Source organism: Sorex araneus, chromosome X (assembly GCF_027595985.1).
Source record: "Sorex araneus isolate mSorAra2 chromosome X, mSorAra2.pri, whole genome shotgun sequence".
In the NCBI taxonomy this organism is placed as follows: Eukaryota; Metazoa; Chordata; class Mammalia; order Eulipotyphla; family Soricidae; genus Sorex; species Sorex araneus.
Genome location: NC_073313.1, coordinates 364,325,345 through 364,350,679, shown reverse-complemented (window position 1 = coordinate 364,350,679; position 25,335 = coordinate 364,325,345). Strand labels below are relative to the sequence as shown.

General features: G+C 48.4%; 1 protein-coding gene across 4 annotated transcripts; it reads right to left on the bottom strand.

Moving 5' to 3' along the window:
• Positions 1 to 12,044: 12,044 nt before the first annotated feature.
• Positions 12,045 to 25,089, bottom strand: YPEL5 (yippee like 5). Of its 4 annotated transcripts, none has more exons than XM_055122054.1 (4): positions 24,939 to 25,089; positions 21,148 to 21,221; positions 14,780 to 14,944; positions 12,045 to 13,956 (listed from the first exon to the last, which is right to left on the bottom strand). In XM_055122054.1, exons 3-4 carry the CDS (start codon positions 14,918 to 14,920, stop codon positions 13,732 to 13,734), a joined length of 366 nt encoding a protein of 121 aa, XP_054978029.1. In that variant the 5' UTR covers positions 14,921 to 14,944; positions 21,148 to 21,221; positions 24,939 to 25,089; the 3' UTR covers positions 12,045 to 13,731. The 4 variants fall into 4 exon arrangements, with proteins under 4 accessions (XP_054978029.1, XP_054978028.1, XP_054978030.1 ...); XM_055122053.1 differs by lacking the exon at positions 24,939 to 25,089 and adding an exon at positions 24,370 to 24,515; XM_055122055.1 differs by lacking the exon at positions 24,939 to 25,089 and adding an exon at positions 23,465 to 23,769.
• Positions 25,090 to 25,335: the final 246 nt, after the last annotated feature.

Genomic DNA, 25,335 nt, shown 5'->3' with positions numbered 1-25,335 from the left:
ACCGAAGAGAAGCGGGCAAGAATCTCTGACCTGTTGCCGGGAAGCGAAGGGGGGCATCCTGATGGCCTGTCCATCAGGAGGAGACTGTGACAGCGGCTCTGGTGACACTTTTGTTCTGTCTTGGGGAGGCGGGATCCCCTTCAGCTCGGGCTGCTGGTTCTCCCTGCCCTCGTTCTTCCTGCTCTGGTCACACCCAGGGCGGCCTGATGCTGGCACTGCGGGGCCTGCCCACCAAGCCAGCCCGAGGTTTCCGAAGCTCAGAGCCCACCGCCGCGGGGCTCAGACCTCCCCCCACGCTCTCCCCTGGACCGAAAGGGGTCACCTCGCCTTCTGACGTTTCCCCGCGCTCTGCACCGAGTTATTGCTCTGCCTGTGCGTCTGTCGTAACCCCCACCGGTGTGAAGCCCGGCCATCTGGTAGACCTCGCTCTGTGCAGGCGGAGGGTGAAGATGAGCACTGTTTGGAGAGTCACTCCCCGGGCGGCCTCCTAAGGGGATGTCTCTGCGTGTCTCAGTGCGCCCAGCACTCAGCCAGGTGCCTTGGTGCCACTGGGGGTTGGTTATATTTTGTCAAGTGGGCATATTCCCACGACATCATTTCTGTTATGATGTAACATGTAAGCATGCCGGTCGGCCCACAGCCCCTTGAAGCATTCATGTATGAAGGCATGTAACCACCCGGCTGGAGCCATACTACCATGGGGAGGGCGTCTGCCCTGCACGGGGTCCACCCATTTGGCCCCTGATACCTCTTTTGGTCCCCCCAAGCCCTGTGAGGAGTGACCCCAGGCATGGCCCCCAAACCAACACACAAACGGAAAATGCATTGAGTATTTGTTCTGTGTCAGGAGATTTTTGAAAACGGAAAGAATAGAGGTCTTGTCAGATCTTTCAGTAAACACGCTCACCTACAAAGAATGCATCTGAAGAGGGAAAGGAACTCAGAGGCATGAGACTCTGCATGGGGGGGGGGGGGGAAAGGCTAGCACCGGAGGGCATCCAACTCTGTCCCATCGGGCACTTTCTCTGGTCCAGCATCCCTGGAGCAATGATTGAGGAAGAAAAGCTCAGAAAGGAAAATGGTCCGATGGCGCCCCCTGCTGTTAATCTTCAGGGATTCGCCAAAGGAAATGGCAATTCCTTTATCACTTGGGGGACAATTTTCTACTTCTTTTCTTTTCTTAAAAAAATTTAGGGGCTGGGGGCCAGAGCGATAGCACAGCGGGTAGGGCATTTGCCTTGCACGCGGCCGACCTGGGTTCGATCCCAGGCATCCCATATGGTCCTCCAAGCACCGCCAGGAGTAATTCCTGAGTGCAAAGCCAGGAGTAACCCCTGAGCATCGCTGGGTGTGACCCAAAAAGCAAAAAAAAAAAAAAAAAATTAGTGGCTGGAGTGATAGCACAGCGGGTAGGGCGTTTGCCTTGCATGCGGCTGACCTGGGTTCAATTCCCAGCATCCCATATAGTCCCCTGAGCAACACCAGGAGTGGTTCCTGAGTGCAGAGCCAGGAGTAACCCCTGTGCATCACCAGGTGTGACCCCCAAAAAAAGCAAAAAAAATTTTTTTTAACAAGGGCCTGGAGCAATAGCACAGCTGGTAGGGCGTTTGCCTTGCATATGGCCTACCTGGGTTCAATTCCCAGTATCCCATATGGTCCCCTGAGCACAGCCAGGAGTAATTCCTGAGTGCAGAGCCAGGAGTAACTCCTGTGCATCGCTGGGTGTGACCCAAAAAGGAAAAAAAATTAACAATTGGGCCAGAGCGATAGCACAGCTGGTAGGGCGTTTGCCTTGCATGCGGCCAACCTGAGTTCTAATCCCCAGAATCCCATATGGGTTCCCAAGCACTGCCAGGAGTAATTCCTGAGTGCAGAGCCAGGAATAACTCCTGAGCATTGCTGGGTGTGACCCCAAAAAAGCAAAAACAAAAAAATTAGGTAATATGGTTACAATAGTGTTTATAGTGTCGATGTACAAATTACAGCACTCCAGCCATGATTTTCCATCATTTGTTCCTGTCACCTCCAGTCCCATCCTCACCCCCCTCCCAACCACCCTCACTATTTGTTGATAACTTTTGTGATCCCAGACCAAGACCTTTCCACTGTTAAACACTGTCCAGTGAACTGTCGCTACGAAGCAAGTGGGTGGCTGAAAACAAGGCACGTTTCTCACCTCTCCCTGTATCTCCCCGGCAGGAAGTGGGTTTGGTCCGGCAGTTTCGGTTCTCCTGGGGCCTCCCAGGAAGGAGTTCTTGCAGGCTGAATGTCCTCGTCCCCACCGCAGGTGGGTCCCGGGTGTGGGCAACCCCCGGACCCCCCCATGAGGCCGATGCATGTGCGTGGCGGCTGCAGCGGCTTTGGGATTCGGCTTTGGGAGTCACATGCGGTCACTTTGGCCGTGTCCACGCAGACTGGGAAGCAATGACCCAAAAAGGGTAGGAATCCCAGAGCCCAGGGATCCAAGTCGGCAGTGGCAGTCCTTTCACTCTCACCTGGTGCCCGATGCTTTTTTTTTTTTTTTTGCTTTTTGGGTCACACCTGGCAAAGCACAGGGGTTACTCCTGGCTCTTCACTCAGGAATTACACCTGGCGGTGCTCAGGGGACCATATGGGATGCTGGGATTTGAACCCGGGTCGGCCGCGTGCAAGGCAAACACCCTCCCTTCTGTACTATTGCTCCAGCCCCAGATGCTTGGTCTCCCCCATCCCCCCTCCCCGCAGAGGCATCTCCTTCATCTTCATGGCAACCCCACAGCCTGCAGGCTGGGTCCTACTGGTACCCACTCAGGAGGCGAGGGGTTGGGGCTGCTGAGGGGCACAGCCCACATCCAGACTTGGCCCTGTGTTCACTGTGCTCCTCTCTAGCCAACAGAGCTGGCCACCGAGGGGGTGGGCCCGGACGAGAACGCCCAGGCCAGGCGAGGGCCCGGGGGTGAGCAAGGCTACAGAGCCTGTGAATGGCGGGGCCGGCGCCCCACGGGAGCTCTGCTCTGCCCACCAGACTAGACTGCCTCCCTCGTCTGGTTCACTTTTGTTTTGTTTTTTCCTTTTTTGTTTGGGGGCCACATCCAGCAATGCTCAGGGGTTTCTCCTGTCTCTGCACTTAGGAATCACTCCTGCAGGTACTCTGGGGACCTTAAGGGATGTGGGGACGGAACCTGGGCCAGAGGTGTGCAGAGTGAGCCAACTACCCACCGGACTATCTCTCTGGTCCCTTGTCCGTTTGGTTTTGTCTGGGGTGGGGAGGCACACGTGGCTGTATTCAGGCCTCACTCCTGGTGCTGTGCTCAAGGATGGTTCCTGGCAGGGCTCAGGGGGCCAGGGATCGAACCTGAACCGACCACTTGCAAGGCAAAGGCAAACGCTTTCCCTGCTGAACTATCTCTCTTCAGTGCTGAAATCTTCCAGAACCCTGAAGGAGAGAGACAGACAGAGACAGAGAGACAGAGTCAGTGACAGAGAGAAAGAGAGAGAGGAAAGGAGAGGAGAGGAGAGAGAGAGAGAGAGAGAGACAGAGAGAGGGAGAGGAGAAAGAGAGACAGAGACAGAGACAGAGGGGGGGAGAGGAGAAAGAGACAGAGGGAGAGGAGAGAGAGACAGAGAGAGAGTTCGGTGCTTGACCTGGCAGAGTTCTGTGCCCCTTGTCCTCCTGGCCCGAAGCTGCAGAGTCCAGACAAAATCTGAGTGTGGCAGCCCTGGGGTGGGGGTCGGGGCAGGAAACGGGGAGCCAGACAGGAAAGGAACGAAGAGAAGTGCTTCTGGGAGGAAGGACAAGAGGAGAGAAAGGAATGAACAGAAAGAGAGAAGGCAAGACAATAAATGATGGAGGAAGGAGAAGGTCGAGCCGAGGGGTCCGGCCGGGTCCGGGGTGTGTCCGGCACCTTCTCTGTGCCCGCCTGGGAGCTACAGCCGAGCCGAGGACAGAAGGGGGTCTCCCACTCCTCCCGTTCTCGCCTCCCATCTCCGCCTGGGGGTCTCGGGGCAAAGACTCCAGCAGGGAGCTTGTCTGGGTTCAGGAACAACGAGGCCTCCTGGGGACCCCCAAGTAAACCAACCCCAAGGAGCACTGCTCGGTGTCTGCGGGGGCTTGGCTCGAGAGGAGAGACAGCTGCGAGGTCCCTGAGGCTGCGCCCCACACTTCCCTGGGCACTTTGGTCCCGAAGAGCAAATGGCATCGGGGGGGACTGGCTGGGTCTGGGTCCCCAGGGGCCGGGGAGGTCCTGGGGTCTGCTCGCCCTGTATCTGCACCTGCAGGGTTTGACTTTCCCGCCATCTGGCGGGGGTTAAGAATCTGAAGGGGCGGGGGGGGGGGGCTGGAGCGATAGCACAGCGGGTGGGGCGTTTGTCTTGCACGCAGCCGACCAGGGTTCGATTCCCAGCATCCCACATGGTCCCCTGAGCACCGCCAGGGGTGACTCCTGAGTGCAGAGCCAGGAGTAACCCTTGTGCATCACCGGGTGTGACCCAAAAACCAAAAAAAAAAAAATTTAAGAATCTGAAGGGGCCAAGAGCGGATGAGCCTCAGCGGGGGCAAGACGGGCCTTGGACCCGCGCAGCCCCGAGTCTCAAGGCTCCCGGCACTGGCTCAGCCCGGCTGCCTCTCCCGAGAGGGGGGCACTCTGAGAGCAAGAAGGGGGTGGGCAGGAGAGGGCAGGGGCCACTTTCCTCCTGCCAGGCCCCCCTACTCGAATACAATCTCACGGTGGCCACCTGGCTTTCTCAAAGCGCGCCCCTCTCTGCTCACCGTTCTCCGGGGCCCCCCACAGAACCCGCCTGAGCTCCTGCGCTGCTGAGACTGGGCCTTCCCGGCTGCCCTCGGAGCCCGCCCTTCCCGAGCTCCCGGGAACGTCTTGTGGAAACTCTTCTCCTTCTCTCTCTCCACTCGGCAGGCCTCCGTGCAACGGCCCATCGCTCCTGGTCCCCCCGGCTCCCGTCATCGTCTACCCAACCCTCCACCCGCCCATCCCCCACCCTGCACCTGAAACTCTGCTCCTTCCTAAGCCTGTGTGCACGGTGGGCTCAGCCGGGAAGCACCAGGGGAACATCGCTGCCAGTCCCACCCGTGGGTGTCGTGGTGCAGTGATCTGGAGGGTTCATCCGGCTATACTAACATGCAGGCGAGCTGGGTACCAGATAGGGAGCAGTACCCGCGGCTTTAGTGATCAGAGGTGGTTAAATGAGAGATGTAGAGGGGGGCACTAGATCAGGAGATATGCAGTTACCCAGCAATGTACACCGTCTCTGCTGGATTTCCTGGTAGCCTCTATGAACGGGTGGGGGGGGGCAGGGGCAGAGTGGCAGAGTACCCGGCACCCTTCTGCTTTCCTGACCCCACCGGTCCATGCAGATGCAAGGCTGAGTTCAGGCTTTAAAATTGTCTGAGGGAATTTCACTGTGTGTGTGTGTGTGTGTGTGTGCATGTATGGGTAGACATCTGACCTGTAAGCAGGTTGCATGACCTTGACCTGTAGGTAAGTTTCCTCAGCCGACATGTTAATTATGCTTAGGCCAATCCCTGGCCCCACGTATTCACTCACTGATGCTCACAGTAGCACGAGGAAGTCGCTGCTGTCACTCTCCCCGCTTTGGAGGGGACAGGGCCTAAGCACGGCAGGGTTCAAGTGGGCTGTGCTCCAGCCAGGATCCAGGCCCAGGCCTCCTGGCTGCACAGCCCATACTTTCAACCCACCTGGCATAAGGGCTCTGACGCGCAGCGTACTGTCATGTTGGAAAGCTTCGCTGAGAACAGTCCTGGCTTCGTCACGTCCCTGCTAGGCATGGGGTGTGTGACCAGGTCTTCACACTCTGCTTTCTGGGTGTGTGAAGTAAGAGGTCGCTCTGAGGAGATGCCGCCCCAGGAGCAGGCTGGGGTTTGAATGTCAATGCGTTCGACGCTGAACGTGGCTCCTGGTAACCCACAACTTCCTCCTTCCACAGCAGCAGCCTCACAGCAGGCCCACCGCGCTCAGTCAGTGGTCTGGGGTCCAAAGGCACCGTCACCGTCAGATGCTGCTTACACCTCCTCCTCCCCCGTCTCCACCTCCTCCTCCCCTCAGTCCAACTTAAAGCCCTTGTTACTGGGACTTCTCTGAGGCAATGAAGGGCCCTCGCCTCCCCCCATCAGGCTGGTCCTCTGCTGGGCCTGGCAGACTGCTCTTATTCTGTGTGCCCTGGGAATGGCGATTTGTTGATCTGGAAGGGGCAGAGATGAACGTCAGGTGGGCACAATTTCAGAATCCATCGCACGTGGAGATGATGTCTTATATCTGGAAGGTTTCCCTTACTTAAAAACTGATCCATTTCTAGAAAGACAAAGGCCATTTTTTTTTTTCCCTTCTCTGATTCATGTATCTCTATGCACAGAATACTCGGCTCTTCCTGCAGCAGGAAAAACATCTGGGCCCGATGCATATGGTGACTGGGAGGAATCACATGTGGCGACGAGGAGGACTTGCACTGGGCTTCTCAACATCCTTCATCTGGGCTCGAGAAGGAGGTGCCAATGCTGACAATACGCTGACCCCCCCTTTAACAGGCACCCACATACTGCTGAATGGATGGACGGACTGAAAATCCATAGGGCGGATAGTGATCGTGAACTGAAAATCCATACAGCTGATTTTTTTTTTGTTTGTTTTTGGGTCACACCCGGCGATGCGCAGGGGTTACTCCTGGCTGTGCACTCAGGAATTACTCCTGGCGGTGCTCAGGGGACCATATGGGATGCTGGGATTAGAACCCGGGTCGTCTGCATGCAAGGCAAAGGCCCTACCCGCTGTGCTATCGCTCCAGCTCCCCATACAGCTGATTTTGAACCTCACTCCAGCTGTAGGAATAGAATTTTTTTTAAAAGTGTATATATATAATTATTGGATGGCTTATTTTCACACTTGTTCTCTAAAAGTCATTTTTCCATAAAGTTGAGGAGGCTTCATGAAATTAACACCAAAGTTACACTTTGATATTTATGACATCTTTAGTACCAACATAGAAGCTAGTATTTCCAAAGTTCTTAGGAAAGAAATTGTCTAAGTTATAAAGCTTAAGCTTAGATACAACAAAAATGGCAGGAAGACGTCACTTCTCACCAAAACTGTCCGCAGTGCTCTTCTGGAGGGTTGCCAGGCGTTTTTCCGTGATACTGTTTGACACTTTGGAGGAAAATGTCTCTCACTTCATGTTAGCCAACTAATAGCAACAGAACAGACTGCCACTTTTTTTCTTTTCTAAGACAGGTGAGACTGGCAGTTAAAAACTGAATTTCTGGCAGTCATGCTATTGCTAATATTTTGCTAGGAGCAGTTTGTTAATTTTATATTCAATGCCACTTTTCTTCTCATTGTAAACTTCAGTGGAGACTTTCAAACATTTCCCTCATTACTAAAGTTCTTAAAAATATCATCTCTCGGGCTGGAGCGATAGCACAGCGGGTAGGGCGTTTGCCTTGCACGTGACCGACCCGGGTTCGATTCCCAGCATCCCATATGGTCCCCTGAGCACCGCCAGGGGTAATTCCTGAGTGTAGAGCCAGGAGTGACCCCTGAGCATTGCTGGGTGTGACCCCAAAGAAAAAAAATACATATATCATCTGTCAGAGAGAGAGGAGAGGTGCTGCCATAGAGGCAGGCTGGGAATGGGAGGTGGCCTGAAGGGGTGGGAGGAAACTGAGGACACGGGTGCTGGGAAATGACACTGGTGGAGGGATGGGTGCTGGAACACCGTATGACTGAAATGCAATTATGAACAACTGTGTAATGCTCAGGGTGATTCAATAAAAATAAAAATTTAGAAAAATATCATCTCTCAGGCCCAGAAAGTGGCTTAGCAGAACTCCTGCATATGCGAGGCCCTGGGTTTGAGCCTCGAGGCCCCTTTAAAAAACGAAAAACAGAACCTTGTCTCCTAAATGCTGGGAGTCCCTTTCATGGAAGGAATCTGCGCTCAAACTGGGCCCAAAACTTTGGAGAGGGATTGAAATACTGGACTTTTTGCTCTACTGACAGGTTCTAGAAATGCCTCCGAGTCCCTTGGGCTGGCTGAGACCCCGGGGAAGAAGCTGGGGATGAGAATACCAGGGGCCTCCTTCTTTCTCGGGAGCTGGCACAGGTTAGCTGAGAGGGGGTGTGGCCAGGGGCTGACCATTTCAATGGTGTCCCACCAGCCGGTGAAGCTGGGAAGGGCATCAGTGGGACCACTGGAACTGCCAGTCCCTAAAAGCCTGTGTAACCCTTAGGAACACAGACCACACTTTTGCCAAGGCCAGAGTGAGCGCTGGATGCTTTCCGAATTATTACATGAATCTTGGTATTTAAATCAAGGAATAAGAGGTGGTTTAATTTGGGCATGTGGGGAAGGGGAGGGAGCGGGCACACCCGGCTGTGCTCAGGGATCACTCCTGGTGGGGCTCTGATGAGCTTGGGGTGCCAGGGCTGAAACCACACAGTTGTGTGCAAGACAAAAGCCCGACTGCTGCACAGTCTTTCCAACCCCAAAACTGAAATAATGGTAGTGAAAAATTGAGACAAACGGGGGAAAAGAATTGGGATTGAAAAGTAGTCAAGATGTATCTGTTGAAATTTTTTTTTGCTTTTTTTGGGTCACACCTGGCGATGCACAGTGGTTACTCCTGGCAGTGCTCAGGGGACCGTATGGGATGCCAGGGATCGAACAGGGGTCAGCCGAGTGCAAGGCAAAGGCCCTACCTGTTGTACTATCACTCCAGCCCTAGGATTTTTAGCCATTAGCTTCATCAACTAATTGTCACAGATTGCAGAGCAATTTTTTCCTTGCAAAAATGTAGTATGTGGTCAGCATGTGAAACTTTTTAAAAATAATGTCAGCATCACAAGGGCCAGGAATATTGCCCCATGGTGGAAGCCTGCCTCATGAGCTGGGGAAGGCAGCTGGGATAGAGAAGAGATCACTAAGTCAGTAATGGTTGGAGGGATCATTAGGGATGGGAGATGTGTGCTGAAAGTAGATAAAAGACAAATACTCTCAGTATTTGTACTGCGAACCATAATGCCCCAAAGAAGAGAGAGCATGGGGGAAATTGTCTGCCAGAGAGGTAGGGGGAGAGTTGGGATGTCGGGGTGGGGGGATACTGGGGACACTGACAGTGGGAAATGTGCACTGGTGGAGGGATGGGTGTTTGTTCGATCACTGAAACTCAAACATGAAATCTTATAATTGTAGCTCATGGTGATTCAATAAAAAAAAGCCAGCATAACTTAAAAAGCATTGCTAAATTATGATTACATGATGAAAGATTATAAACCAATTTTTTGACTTGAAAACAGGGTACAACAATTTTGCAGTATATATTTTTCCTTTTCCTCAGAGGGTGGATTCAAAGAACCTTTTTATCTTTTGTTCTTTCTGTTCCATTGTAGGAGAATAACAGCCCTGATGAGTTTTGAAAGCAAAGTAAAATGTCAGTTTGTGCACACTGTGAAGATTCCTTATAGCAAAAGGTCACGATGGTGACATTTGATAAATAGATTCCATGTCCTAATTTACTTAAAGGTTTAGCATAACATTATCAACACCTGGAAGGATTTAAAGAACTTCAAAAGCGTTCTGGTCAATCTCTAACGCAGAGAAAAATTAAGCTGTGCAGGGTTATTTCAGATGAAAGTACTTCCTCCACGGGCACTACTTACAGAAAAACGTTTAAGGGTATTTCTTTCACTGCATTCTCACAAGAATCACCTGAGACAGGCAACGGACACTTGAGAAAACCAGGTTTCAGAGGCTATGACTTCCTCAGTCTTTGAGCCAGCACCCGCCACGGTTAGTCTAGTGCTCACTCTGGAAACGAGGTGTCACCCCCCCCCACCCCTCAGGCTTTCTTGCCCGTCAAATTAAGTTTATCTCAATGGCGTATTTAAGCAGCTGGAAAACATTCATCTTGCTTTTGCTAACTCTCTAAATCTGTGACTCTCTTCTTTTTACCAGGAGGCGACATCTCAACAGGCACCCGAGTCCGAAGAGCCCTTTGGAAAGTGATTCTCATGGGTCAGCGGTCATGCTGTCTTTGCAGTCTGGCCGTTCAAAACACCTGCAGCTTGTTCTTCAAGCCCGTGTTCTCTCTTGAATACACATCTCATGTGCTTGACTCAATGTCCCTTTGCTTTTCCCAGTCTGGAGAAGCCTCTCTCTGGAAGACGTGCTTAAGTCTTGTCTTTCTCTACCCACATCTGTTTCAATAAAACTACCTTGCTTCACATACACACAAAAAAATTCTGAATAACTTGGTTCTTCCTGAGGTAAGTCCAGTATCAGGAAGGAAATGGGGACATAACTGGTTTAACGAGCCTCACCAGAAGGACAGCTGATTCTTTCCAGAGCCTGTGTAGAATGATGAGCAGTCACACAGCCCTCATGGAGCTTTAGCGTGTTTCTCAACCTTCTCCCCAGCCTGGCTCCCTCCAACCAATGGAGAAACCACCCCTACTAGTTGGCAAACACCAGCACCCCACCCCTGCCCTGTCTCATGCAATGGCTCCCCCATTTATGTAATTTTCACCTTAGAATATCCTAGGCGCCCAAGGGGATAGGAAACATGGGCTCCAGTGGAGAAATACGGCTTCAGGTGTCAGTGTCTTTTATACTTTGATATGAACATTTCAATTTGGGAAACCCCAATATTTCAATATAAAGAAGTGTAAAATTCCATCCAATTTAGGATAAACATCCATCCTAATTTCTCACTAGGTATGCTGTATTTCTGTATCTTCCTATCAATGCAAAGTGCTAGCTAGCCTAACACTGAACTAGTGTTTCTTTTTTTTTTTTTTCAATCTCTATTCCCAGTCCAGACTTTCCTTAGATTAGGAAAAATTTTGCTTTTGAGTGACTTCTGGAGGGAAGCCTATTACCATAGTGACACTTAATTGGTGGCATGTTTAAACAGTGAGATGTTTCTGTAATTGTTTGGAAATAAAACATTATAATTATGTGTTGCACAGTCAGTAGTTTCCCAATCCTGCCAGGTCACAAACTCACCTGAGCACTGACTGGGCCAAGTCAGGCCACGGAGGCCACAGGCCCTGCGTGTAAACATCCCACGTGACTCACAGGAGCGGGGAAATTTCGCAAACAGGCGACCTCTAATTTTCCTTCTCTGATCCCAAAGTAGCCACCCTCAGGACTTAACTCATTAACTACCTTTAAACCCAGAACCTTCTTTAAATAAGAGCTCTTAATAGTATTTGTCACTGAATCAACTCATGGTCTCTGTCCCCTATAACGATGGCATTCTTCCGTCTTTAGTCAGCGGGCTTGAGCTCTATACGTCTAAGGAGTATCGTAATACTTAGTAATACAGTGCATTACGTTCCCAGCTCTAAACAAGATCATTCTCATTGGTGGTTTTCCATCTCAAGAGAAGACTCTGTTTGCTTTTCTAAAATAACAAACAAAAAAGCCAATCTGGCTGGATCTTCAATATTGCTGTATTTCAGGATAATTTTTTAAATTTTTATCTTTTGGGATGGGGGCTCACAAGTGATGAGCGGCCCCACTGAGGATACTCAGTCCTCAGAGGATACTCTGTCGGCGAGGGTCAGAGGATGCAGAGCTGCTCCCGTTCTGAGGTGCCAGGGTTACCCAGGCAACCCCAGCAGAGCGGGGTCCCAGGGCCACACTTGCAGTGGCTCAGGGGACAGAGCCTGGGTGGGGCACATGCACACTAACCACTATACTGTCTCCAGGCCCCTGGAAAGGTTTAAAAGAAACTAACTGCTGTGGTACCTGCTATAGTCCTAGTGAAACGGCATTTATTCCCCTGCTCATATACAGCGTGTTTCGTTGTCTACACACGTACTAATTCACTGCCAGTGGTCAGAACCACTTCAAAGAAGTGAACACTGACAAATTTAATTATCTCTATGTATAAATTAGAGAAACCAAGCCGAAATGTCACCTATCACTGTCAGTTGAAGAAAGCTTCTGTTACTCAATTTATGTGTTCATACATTAAAAATTAAGATGATCACTAGATATACATCAGTGGAAAATAAGTAGCAGCACTGCACCAATGCAAGACAAAATAGATTTTTATTGTGAACAGCAAATGCACAGAGTGCTGGAAATAAGGCATGCTACTGGGAATCGCAGGGTCAGAGGCTGGTGTGGGAATGGACGGGAGCGGATGCTGCTTCTCAATGTTCGGAAGACTGAGTTTGTGGTGAAAGAGAAGAGTTTTAGTTCACTTATCCCAAACATTTCAAGTCCACTTATTTCAAACACAATAAAAATACATCTACTTAGAGAACTATGCCTCTAACCAAGAGCCCAAAGACAAACGTAAAACTAACAACACTAAGAAATCACTCCTAATCTCAACAACAGATTTTACTGAGTCCAATTTTCTTTTGAAACAGAGACCTAAAGATTTGAGTACTCAAACATCCATTTATTCAAGTAATTAGCCAAATTTATTGTCATTATTTTCCTACCAGAAACAAATATTAGAGTGTTTAGAAGTAAGAAACAATTTACACTTTAATACCTCATAATGTGGTATTTAATTTAATTGGGGGCTAAAATAACACCCTGAGTCAAAGAGGGTCCCTTTCCCCTTGAAGGGACCAAGTACAGTTTCAACTGACCGCCGACCCTCGCAGGAAGAGCTGAGAACATCATGCTCGCGAGACCCGATCCCTGGAGGAAGCTCTCAGGCTCTACAGGCTTGGCACACAATGCAAGGCGGGGAGGAAAAACCCGAAACTTTTGCTTTGTAGAACAGTATTTTTAGACAGGTTGCTTCCTTTCTCCCTGCTCTGGAAACAAATGCAGATGAAATGCTTTCTGCATGAATGCATGTTCACATTATGTTAAACTAGCTCCTGGGTGCGACACTGAGGGTTGAAACAGTATGCTTTTAAACAAAGAAATATCTTACACAGTCGATTGAGCTGACGAGATGAAAAGAAACACTAGTATGAAAACCACATATCGAATCCTCTGCTCTTTTAAGAGGTGTTTTTTAAAAGCAACACAGGACCAAAAACATCCAACTATTACTTTATTTATATTACTATGCTTAAGTTACATGGAAAAGACAACCAAGCAATTCTGCCCCACCTCAGGAAAAGTTTCCAATCAACACCAAGTACGTGGTGACAATTAACTAGGAATGGTGACATCTTTGGGTCAAGATTGACAAGAAGAATGGGCTCCGGTGCTGCGGTTCTTCTCCCACAAGAATATGGCACACGGGCCAGCACAAGCCACACTAACACTGGACCTTTAGCGCTTGTCACAAATTCGGATCTCGTCTCTGAAACTAGCAAATCAAGTGAAATAACTGGGTTTTAAAACAAGTTTTAAAATGAAGCCCAAGTACGTTTAAAAACCATGCTCTTCACACCTTTTCCTTTCCAAATTACATAAAACACACCTTTTCACACGAAGGCCCAGATTTTTTTCCCTTACTTAGCCCACCGTATAGCTGCCAATACACTATTCTGCCTCAAGATGTAAACATGGGGGGGGGATTAACGGCATCTGCATAATATTCTCTCTACACACTGCTGCTGGATGGAAAATAGAAAACTTAAAAAAAAAAAAGAAAGGAAGGAAGGAAGGTTCCATCTTAGATTCTCACAACTTCTTGTTCCGCAGTTCATGAATCCGACTCTGATGCTAAGGTGACAGTGTATGTAAGTAGATTTTTGTTTCAGTGAAGGAGACCTGGGAAAAGATGGAGTTCTCTGTTTTTCTTCAAGAGTTATCAGACGGTACATGCTCCTCAAAGCCCTCGCTCTCTCGAACCAGAGCCCGTTCCAGGATCACGCGGCCCTCTTTGTAACGCTGGCTGTCTTCGGTGGCAAACTCATAGATCCATCCCAGTTTGCTATTGCAGTTTTTGCAGCTCACATCTCGAACCATGTGGCGGCCGGTGAGCATGACCCGGTCTTGAACTTCACTGTACTGCAGGTTAACTACCTGGGAAACACGTGAAAACAAAATTGCAATGGCATGTAAATTATCTGCCAAAAAAAGTACACAGTATTTTGTTTGCTACAGTGGCAGCAACTTCAGAAAAGCAAATAGCAGGTGCTTAGTCAAACCTACAATCTGTTTCCAAGAGCTATTTCCAGAAGTTGCTGGGCCAGGTAAACCTCTGAAAATTACTATCCTGCATCAGCCACGGAATGCTGCCAGGCCTGGTGGAACGAGTCCAAGCCACACTATCTAGACCTGTGGCGTCCAACCTTTTGACACCAGTGGACTGGCATCGATGTGCGGACCGGTGGTGGAAAATCACTCATCTATCTATTCTAGCTGCTTCTGAGTTGCAGAGAAGTTCCTGACTTTTGAACTCAGGTCATAAATCAAATCACAAACAATGGAATACAGAAGTGAATCAGGGAAAGTGCATCGACTATTCCTTACTCAGTGCACTGTCAGGCTGTCTCCCTGTAAGGACAAATCAGCGACTAACAGAGGAATGGGGGTCTGCAGCTTCACTGTTCATGGTCTACACGGAAATCACTACCAAACTCTTTCATACAGTATTTTCATTCAGAAACAAGAGACAATTCTTAACAGTCTCTGAACATCCTGAGTTAAAAAAATAAATAAATAAAATCCCATTCTGGCACTGCTTTTCCGAAGTCCCAACAAAGACAGGCTAGTGAGCAATCGTTTCTATAGGTTTCAGTTCTCATGCTGGTTCGTGCTGGCGACTCGAGCTCCGAGGGGTACTGCTGTTGAACATAACTGAACCGCCAGGGCTCGGGGGAATGAAAATGGTTTTCCCACCAACCTTGTTAAAAAGAAACGCTCGGCCAGTGGCACCGGTAAACCGAGTGGAGATGAGCTCTGAGCGGTTGGTCAGGATCGTATCACAGTTTGCACAAGAAAACAGACGCGTGCCACCAATGTGATCAAGGAAAATTCTCCCCATGGTTATAATTGAAGTTCTAAAAACCTAGGAGCAAACAGGAAAGGTGAAGATGTTAATTACAATAAAAAGAAAAAGGAAACTCCCCCTCCATAAGTGCTAGCTCCTAGCCAGCCAGTGGCTGTTACAGAGAGCTGTTTCTATGCACGTGACCTCTGCTTTGGAGAACTAGCTTTGTGAACTAGCTGACTTTGAACAAAAGGATCCAAAGTTCACCACTGAACAAATAAAGAGGCAAATCCAAACGAAGAATATATTAGAAGCAAACACGGTTAGGTAAGGCCAGGGATTGTACCTCTTCTCTGCTGGCTGGTCTGACAAAAACAAGGGTGGAATATCAGAACAACGAAAGCACGGGCAGAGAGGCAGATGTGAGACAAAGGGGTTAGCGTGCTAAGGAAACATTCTGAGCACGTGTAGTTTGAGAAGAGACTTGTGGGGTCTACGAGGGGTAATTAGTAGTAGGAAAGGGGCCAACAGGAAAAAAGGAGGATTAAAAGAGAGGGCTGTCCAGTTTGGGCAACTGGGTGAGTGATCTCTGGTCAGTGGGTGCATGTGGAGGCACGCAGTCGGCATGAAGTCTCTGGAGCACATCAGGTGCTTGACTTGGTTCCCCATCGTTACAGTAACTCTGCAAGATTATCATGCACCATTTCACAGATTATCCAAGGTTATTAAGTGCTTGAAGGTTAGAGCTTTCAGGAACAGAGTATCGTGACTGGAATGCAATTCACCCCACTCAAAACCAGAATCTGTGCACTACCCTACACTGCGTCCTCAAAGAAAGGAGCATCCAAATGATCTAGGCTGAGTGACGAAAGGAACAAGAACAACAAGAGAGAAAAAAAATAAAGGAGAGAAAGATGCAACATCATTACATAACTAGTACTTTAAATCTTACTGAACATAGTGCAAAAACAGTGGGGAAAAACCCTTTGAATACAACTTCCGACACAAAGATAATCACGGATTATATGCAACGCTTTAAATTCACTGCAATTCATCTCCTTAAATAGCACTCCGCAGAGACCTAATGTTGAGCACACTATAACTGCCATTTAAAGAATTTATTCCTTAGTGTAGTTATGAATTCCTGTTTTAAATAGTTAATATTGCATGTTTTTAAAACGATGTGCAAAAGTAATACAGTTGCCAATATGGGAACAAACAAACAAATGTAGAATCTGTTTGTAATAAGACTTTACTGGGGGAAGCAGAGAGATGGTGAAGGCATTTGTCTCGCACACAGCCGACTCTGGCTCCATCTCTGGCTCTGCATATGTTCCAGAGTGACCCCTGGGCCAGGAGGAAGCCCAGAGTGCTGGTGGGTATGGCCCACGAATCAAAACCACAAGTATTTACTCCAAGTTTGGAGAAATTCCATGATATACTGAGGAGAAAATTCTTTTCCTTCTTTTAGGAATGTGGCTTTCTTCAGCCAATCTAAGTACTAATGCGTAAGAAATATCATGGTAATGAAGACCAGTATGACCATCATTAAACATACAGAAGTTTAAAATAAATTAACAAATGGTGACTATAATTACCTCTTACAAACAGTGAAAGGAAAATCAGAGCATTAAGAGTAACAATGAATAGATTCTGGATAAAAGCACCAGTTAATTTATGCTACTTCCTGATTACTTTTCTAAAAAAATAATGCAATGGGTAATATATTATTGTTTAAGCCTTTGCTAATTTTTCAAAAATTTTTTGGGTTTGCTATTTGGGTTCTTCCTCTTCAGTGTTCAGGGACCATGAGGTGCCAAGGAAAGAACCCCAGGATGCCAATATGCAGAGCATGACTCTGAACCACGGCCCTGGCCCTCCGATGAGGTCAAGGACTACTGATATGAAGTCTGCAGGCTGAATTTATTCGGTAGCTTGAGGACAGCGCAGCGCAGAAACAATTCTTTCCTCCCGCAATCCGTGTGGGCAGCATCCTCGCCATTCTCATTCTTTCTCAGCTGCAGTGAAGCTGCCATTTAAACCTGAGACTTCTCGAAAGGCCCGTGCTGGGGACTTCCTGACCAGGGCGAGCCAGGATGAGACTGGGTGAGTGAGAGCTGTCCGAGGGTTGCTCTGTCCCCCCCTCAAGGGCAATGCATTTGCTCGGGCTCTCTCCCGCCGCACACAGCAACCTCACATGGGCCACTTAAGGTAACGGAAGCTAATGACTTCTGGCCTAAACAGGCATTCTACGTGTACATTTGTAAAGCATCCAACCACCATTAAAAAGGTTTTTATAAAACCTGTCAGCAAGGTTTTAGTCTCACCTCTTCTGACAGCCCTGAGAACCTGCATTCTCTGCCAATATCTGTGCATCCATTCAGCTTCAACCTGGGTTTCAAGCACTCTTTAAAGCCAATTTTCCTCTGGACTTTCAAATAAATATTAATACTGCAACTTATTTCATCTATAATGCAAGGGTAACTAGAGATGTCTTTGAATTGACATGAGCAGTTAAAATGTAGAAAATGTACTAGATTTAAAAATGAGCTCTCCCTATATTTTCTGCCTACATCATTCTATCTTTGGATCAAAATTACAATGCAGCTGTGAATATCTGCTACTGGAAATAGGCATTCTTTATTCTTAAACTGGGGAAAATGATTTTTGCATGCTTTTGTTTCCTCGCTTTAGAGTCAGTTTATTTTTCACTTTTCCCCCAGTATTTTTACTGGATTCATTATGATTCATTACCAAGACCAAAAATGTCTCTGCATAATAACTATTCCTAGTTGTGGCTGCCACTCACAATGTGTATAATATATAAATGTATGTATTATATAAATATGTATATATGTAAAATATATATTTTTCTGTACAACTATAAAGGTAGTTCTTCTTTACGAAGCATTAAGTTAGAATGCAGCAGAAGAAAGCGAAGCTATCAAAGGTCTTTAAGAAGTAGAAAACCCTCCCAGAGTTAGAAATGCAAACCAGTACTGACTTAGATTATCCAGTATCTTAAGAGGCTGGCATCAGATTCCACTTTGTTATTTAAAGGGGAAAATAAAAAGCCAAGACATACATATCAATCGGGTTTCTCTGAATCTTGATGATATGCCACAGCTCCGCCATACGCCGGGTCCTCAGTGCCCACACTGTGTGGACTGTGACACGTGGTTAGTACTTCAGTGTCGCACGTATCTAACATTTTCTAAATAAGTATTCTAAGTAGGTATTTATTACCCTACTTCCAAATAAAGACCATGTAATTTTCTGAGACTGGCTAATCCAAGACTGAAATGAAATCTTGTTATTTTTCTCCCTCAGTTCATTGCAGCGACCAGAGCACTGCCAGACTGGGTCTTTCCTCTCCAGATTTATGTACCCGAGTCTCCATGCTGACCCTCTGCCTTTCCCTAGCTTGGCTGGGGGCAATTCTAATCCCTCTCTCAATCCCAGGCAATTTCTCAAATCAGTACTTTTATAAAATACAATCTTCTAAAAAGCTGAGTGACTGTTTTCCCACGCTGCAATCACCCTTGCTCGGCCTTCTTATCCCTCCCCTACTAACCCTACATCTTTTTAATGTCTCCATAGTTTCATCTTTTTTTTTTTTTTTTGCTTTTTGGGTCATACCCAGCGATGCTCAGGGGTTACTCCTGGCTTTGCACTCAGGAATTACTCCTGGCAGTCCTGGCAGTGCTTGGGGGACCATATGGGATGCCAGGGATCGAACCCGGGTCGGCCGTGTGCAAGGCAAACGCCCTACCCGCTGTGCTATCGCTCCGGCCCCCATAGTTTCATCTTTTCTAGAATATTATGTAGTTGGAATCATCCATGCTGTAGCTTTTTTTCAGATTGGTTTCTTTCACTCAGTAGCAGAATTTTAGGGTTTTCAGTGCCTTTTCAGGGCTTGATAGGTCATTTCTGTTTTGTTTGGGGGTCACCCCCAGCAGGCTGAGAAGCTATTCCTGGCTCTCTACTCAGGAAAGAACCCTGGTAGTGCTCAAAGAACCAGGCGTGATCCCTGGGATGCAAGACAAGCATCTTAAACCCTATCTCTGCAGTCTCACACATTTCTTAGCACTGAGTATTCCATCATCTGGATGTGACAGTTCAGTCACCTACTGAAGAGCATGGGGGGCTGCTTCCAAGCTTGGCAACTGCTGTAAATACCCACCCACCAGAGGTGTCTTGTGTGTTCATAAAATTTCAACTCCTTTGGGTAACTAGCAAGCAGAGCATGGTTCAGAATATATTTACTTGAATTTTAAAAGTTCTTTGCATATTTTTGATGTTAGTCCTATATTAGATATATCCTCTGCAAATATTTTTTCCAGTCTATAGCTTACCTTTTCCAACCCAGATACCGCTTCTCACAATGCGGTTTTGTTTGGGGCTACACTCCGCAGTGCTCAGCGACTACCCTGGGTTCTGTGCTTAGGTTTCCCCCTGTGCTGGAGATCGTATCTGGGCCTCCCCAAGCACTCTAACGCTCCGAGCTACCTCTTTGGCCTGACAAGGTGATTTTGAAGAAGTCCAATTTATCAATTGTTTCCTTTATGGATCGAGGCTTTGATGTAGTATTTAAGTTTACTGACTTACCCAAGACCTTCTAGACTTGTTATCTTTTACATTGAAGTCTGTGATTCATTTGTGAATGAATTATAGTCTGTGTCTACACACACACACACACACACTCAAGTTGTTTCACAACTACTTGTTGAAAAGACTATCTTTACTCCACTACATTATTACCTTCGTTCCTTCAAAGATGAAATAACTATATGCTGATCTATTACTGGGCATCTCTATTGTCACTGATCTGTCTATTCTTTCACCAGTCTCATACTGTCTTGGTGACTGTTGCTTTATAATCAATAAGTCTTGACGTGAGAGAGCGCCAGAATTCCAACTCCGCTCTCCTCACTACAATACTGGCTTATCTTCTGGATCTTCTGCCTTCTATAAAAACTTCAGAATCTGCTGATATTCACAAAGTAACTTTATGGGATTCTGACTGGGATGTTCTGACTATAGAGCAAAGTGAGAAGAACCGACATCTTAACAATATAGCTTATCCAAGAACAAGAAATATCCTACTTATTAATTTACTTCTTGCTATTATAGACTTCCCTCATACAGATCTTGAACACATTGGTAAATACTCCATTAAGAAGGGTGCTAATATGTTACTGTGCTTCTACTCAAAATTTCATTTGTTCATTACTGGTACTGGGCTATGTGTGACTATTTATAAACACACAGATATACATGAAATATGGCATCATGTTCATTTGTATGACATATTGATAACTACTTTTCCTTAAATGCAGGGATAAGCAAACTAAGCCCTCTGGGGAAAATTCAGTTCACCACCTGTTCCTTATGGCCTCCAGCTAAGAGCAGTTCAGTTTTTATGGTTTTAAAACCATTTTAAATTTGAGGAAGAGGAAATCACATGGAAACTATATAAAATTCTAGTTTTAATACATACAAACAAAGTCTAATTGGGATATAGACACAACCATTTGCTTACACTTAGCAGTCTCAATAATACAGCAGAGTTTAAATAGTGTTCCTGAAAACTTATTGGCTTATAAAGTTCATGCTTCTTACTCTAACTTCACGGGGGTATTTGATAAAAATCAATTTATTTCCTCTCACCTTTTCTTTACGGGACTTTTTTTTACAAACTAAATCCTTAGTTTCATGTAATTATTTCACCATGCCAAGTATCAACTATGGAGGGATTCCAAACATAAAAATCAATCCCAGCTGCTGTTGTTGCTGTTGCCTTCTCTCCCCGCCCCACGAACCCAGATACTTGAGCTTGATTTAGACTGAGGTGATTCAAATCTCAGCTCTGCCTCCTAAAAGTTCGCTGTGTTGACTTTGGGTAAGATACTCTTTGCTTCTTCACCTGTAGAACATCATAGCATTAACCATGTCCGAGTTGTGAAAACTAAAAGGAAACAACACAGTCTGAGAACAGAGCATGGCACATGGCAAGTGCTAAATAAAGGTAAATCTAGTAAAACCAGATTAACTTCTTCAGCATCCTCCACCCCGACCTTCTCCACCTATGACAGATGAAGCGAGACTCTGAAATGGCATAGAGCAAACAACTCCAGATGGCTTCACCTCTTGTTCCTAGTTGCTGAGAAGTTAAGGGACCAGGTGCTAGACTTTACAAGCAGGAGAAAAGTCAGCAACCTACTGAAGCATCTCGAATTCTTACGTGCTCACAGTTCTAAGCGCTTAATATAGCTACTTACCCTCTCTGTAATTAGTAATCCTGTATGGATTCAACCCTGCCGCGTGGAATTCACCCAAGGAACTCTCCGCAGTCCTAAAAAATACCAGAGGGGAGAATAGTGGGTACTGATTTGATTTCCAGGGACTCAGAAGGGAAAACACCCAGTTCACCGAAAGACTAGACCTTTTTCGGTTCGCTTTTGGGCCACAAGCCGTTGTGCTCAAGACTTACTGCGGAGAACCACGCGGGAACACATGTGGAACCTGGGTCAGTCACATGCAAGCAAGGCCAACACCCTACTGCTGTGCTGTCTCTCCAGCCCAACAGTGGATCTTTTAAAGAGAATTAGTCCCTCAGGCCAGGTCCTCACTCTGTCTAGGCCAGAGGGCAGGGACAGCAGGGCGCTTTCCACTGCAGGAGCGGGGCAAAAGCAAGCTGCCAAGACGCTCCCAGAGAGAACTTCAGGTGTCACAGCTTAAGACTGGCCCCTTCAAGGGAAGCTTGTTTCTGGAGTCCGGAAGTATCTACCCTCTCCCAAAGCACTGAACATTTTTTTTTTAAACTTTTTCAGTATTGGGTTATTACTCTAAGTAATATTCTGTACTGCTGCAGCTCTGTCAATATCTCCCTACTCATTTGTGACTAAATTTATTGAAACCCTACTAAGGGAAATAAGCTGAGTCTGATGAGCAAATCCAATTTTCTAACTTTTGTAAGCAATATTTACCAAGTCAAGGCTTCAGTCACACAAAAAGGCGCAGTTCACAGCTTTCCTCTGTTAAATTCCCTTTCAATAGCAGCCTATTTACTCTGGTGTGTCAAAGGATGCCCTGGTGGAGAATCTTGTCTTCACGTGACAGTAACTTTTATATTTCTTTTCTTGTCCTCACAAATAATGACTTTATTGTTGTCAAATGTTTTTCAAGCTTACTAAATTTCCATAATTACTAAGGGGGAAAAAAGGAGAGCCAAAGAGGTAGCTCTGTGCCAGAAAACAGCTGCCTTGTGACTGTGAAACACTGGGTTCAATCGGGAGTGGTTTTTGAAAAAAGGCCCAAATGAAATTCCCACCAAGGCCCAGTACCTAACCAAATTGCAGTTTACCTCCCAAGAATGTAATTTAAATATAATCAGTTTAGAATTTCCTGATTAAAACTAGCAATTTGTGAAACCCTTTTCCTTTTGCTAACAGCCTTCCTGTCCCGCTCTATTTCTGCCCATAAAACCCTTTCATCTTGTTCAGTAATTCATTATACTCATCCATTTATCTGTGAATCCCTTAACAAAGCCAATCAGCTGTCAAATTGACAGGGCCAAGTTTTATTAATAGTCATCACTAAAAAAATAAGCCTTGTCATGTCATTTGGTGAGTCAGCTAAAACAATCTGCTGGGTAATCTCCCCCAAACACCTCTGGCAAAGCAAACTCCGAGATGTTTGTTGCCGTGTACCCCTGTGCATTAAAAACGCTTCTAACTGGCTGGACTGGGGTTATCATTAAACTGTCTGGTTTCCTGACTCAGGCAGGGGTCAAGCACTCAGTTCCTGTCACAGCTAAGGTTCAGGTCCTGCCTTACCCAGATATTACTACACCAGACTACCAAGAGAAAGAGTCTGGTCTATACAGCCTGCAGGGATGGCTCTGTAACATCTAATGTGACATTTTGGCACAAAACGTCTGTACTGTCTTCACATCTCAAGGCTATATTTAGGACTAGCTTCGTGTGTCACAGACTTTTCTTGGGAGGGTAGTATAAATTCTTTACATCCTCTTTGTGGATTTAATTTCAAGCACTGTCTTTTTTGTGCTTCTAAATCTTTATTGCTTCTTTTGATGAAGCAGAGCCAAAGAAAAAGATGACAGAAAGTCTTGGGGAAAGTTTCCTATGCTCCAACCAGGTATTATTTAGAGACGCCACATGATTTCCCTAACCTTAAAAAAAAAAAAAGTTTCTGGCACAGAAGAGGAAGTACAGCAAACTGTGTGCTTGCTGTGGGCCCAAGCAGATCGGGGTTTGATCCCTGGCATCATATGGTCCTTTGAGCACTGCTGGGTGTGATTCTTCAAGTACAGGAAGGAGTAAGCCTTGGGCACTGGCTGGTGTGGTGCCCCAAATCCAAACCACAACAACAACAACAATAACAAAGCAGTTACTAAAATTCAATTCACTGAGTCCCCCCCATAAGGAGTTAAATAATTTACTGCAGTACTTTTCATCATGTTCCTTTCCTATCTGCTAGAGATGAACTTCAAGTGGACCAGCAGGCCAGTACACGGGGCTGGTGAGGGTATGATAAAGGTGGACACCAGCCCTTTCCAAGGAGTGTACATTCTACCTGACATTCCAGCGCCCAGCCCAGAAAGATCATGGGACGGGGAAGCAGCTCTGGGAGTGAGATTCCAGGAGCTCCACCTCTCTGTAAATGCTCCGGGCCTCCTCTGCGTCCTAGGCTTGGGTGCAACAGCCACGGGAAACCTCTTATCTCTCCGAGTCTGATCACCGACGGCACCCCGTTTAGAATGCTTCCTACTTCACTCTTGCCTTGCTCTCACTGCCCCGGTTTGGGGCTGGGAACACTCATTCCTTGTCAGTATTTCGCTTCGCACACAGTCACGCATTTTCATTTGTCTCGGGCTTGTTTCGCAATCCTCAGCCTCTAGAGGAAAGATCATTAGTTCCTGCTGCTTTCCTTCGTATCTAATCCAGGACGTGTAAGCAATAACCTCTCGGGGCAAAGAATCCGCGGAAACCACTGGGCATCTGGCACGGAGATGCGCCCTGGACATGCTTCAAGGCTGTCTGTGCTGAGGCACGGCTGCAATGCGGTTTGCACTCGGTTGTGCAAAAGTTGCCTCATCCCCTGTTCCCCCACTCACTGCACCAGCACGTCACATTTTTTTTTTTGTTCTTTGTTTTGTTGTATGTTTCCCCAAAAAACATGGGCTTATTAACCTGCGGTTACTTTCAGGTTTTCCAGCGGGCAAGGAGACCCGGCATAAAAATTCAAAGGGGGGAAATAAATAAATAAATAGATAAATAAACAAATAAATAAAATTCTCCGATGAGTAGCCCAGTTCGGTAGACGGGGAAAAAAAAAAGTTTAAAAATAAATGAGCTCCCCCCGGTCCCCAACCTCCTCCCCCCGACCCCCGCCAGGAGGCCGCTGTCCCTCGCACGGGGCTAATTACTAAACACGCGTCCGGAGCGCCCCGATCTCGGCCGCCCGCGGGTCATACTCACGGGCCTCGTCCCCGCCTGGGGTGCAGGGGTGCAGGGGTGCAGGGACGCGGTGCGGGTGCGGCGGCCGCGCGACCCCCGGCCCTCCCCGGCGCTGCCCGCCCGCCCGCCCGGGCCGGCCCAGCTGACGGCGCCCACGTGACGGCGCGGGCCAATGGCGAGCGGCGGGCGGCGGCGGGGCCCCCTCGGGCACAACAAACAGGCCGGAAACAGCTGAGCGCGCGGCCCCGCGGCGCCCCAACAGTCGCGCCACGCCCTCCGCCGGGGCCCGGGGGGCGGCCGGGGGGCGGGGGGGGGAGCGGGCGGCGGCGCCCCCCGGGCGGGCGGCGGCGGCGGGGGCGCGGGCCGGGCGGGCGGCGGGGCGGCGGCGCGGGCGGGCCTCACAAAGAGCAAAGCCGCCCGGCCCGTCAGCCTGACGCGGCCCCGGGCCCGCCCTGAGGGTCGGGGCCGGCGGCGCGGGGACCCGTCCCGGGGAGCGCGAGCGGGATTCGGCACTTCCTGCTGCTGCCTCCCCCCGCCCCACCCCGCCGCCCCGGGCCCCGAGCGCGGCCCCCCGCCGCCGCCGCACTCACCCCGAGCGCCGTCCGCAGCCCTGCGCGCCTCGGCGGGAGGAAGCCCCTCGGCCAGCCGGCTCGCGAAGCTCCAGGCAGGCCCCGGCCTTAGCCCCGCCTCTCGCTGCTCGGGCCTCGGCGTCGCTCACCCGGCCAGGCCCCGCCCCCCAAGCCGTCCGCGCTCCCGGTTGGCCCCCGGCGCCCTGCATGTCTCCGGCCCCGCCCCCGGCGCCGGCTGCCCAGCCCCTTCCGCCGGGACCCGCCCCTTGGCCGGCGCACCCTCCCCCCTGCCCCCCCACTCCCTCCCCTCTGGGCGGCCCACCCCGCCCCAGACGCTGCCGCAGAGCCCGAGCAGCGCCTTTGCAACACGCCCCGCCCCCGACCCGGCAACAGGGACTGGCACAGCCAATCAGAGAGG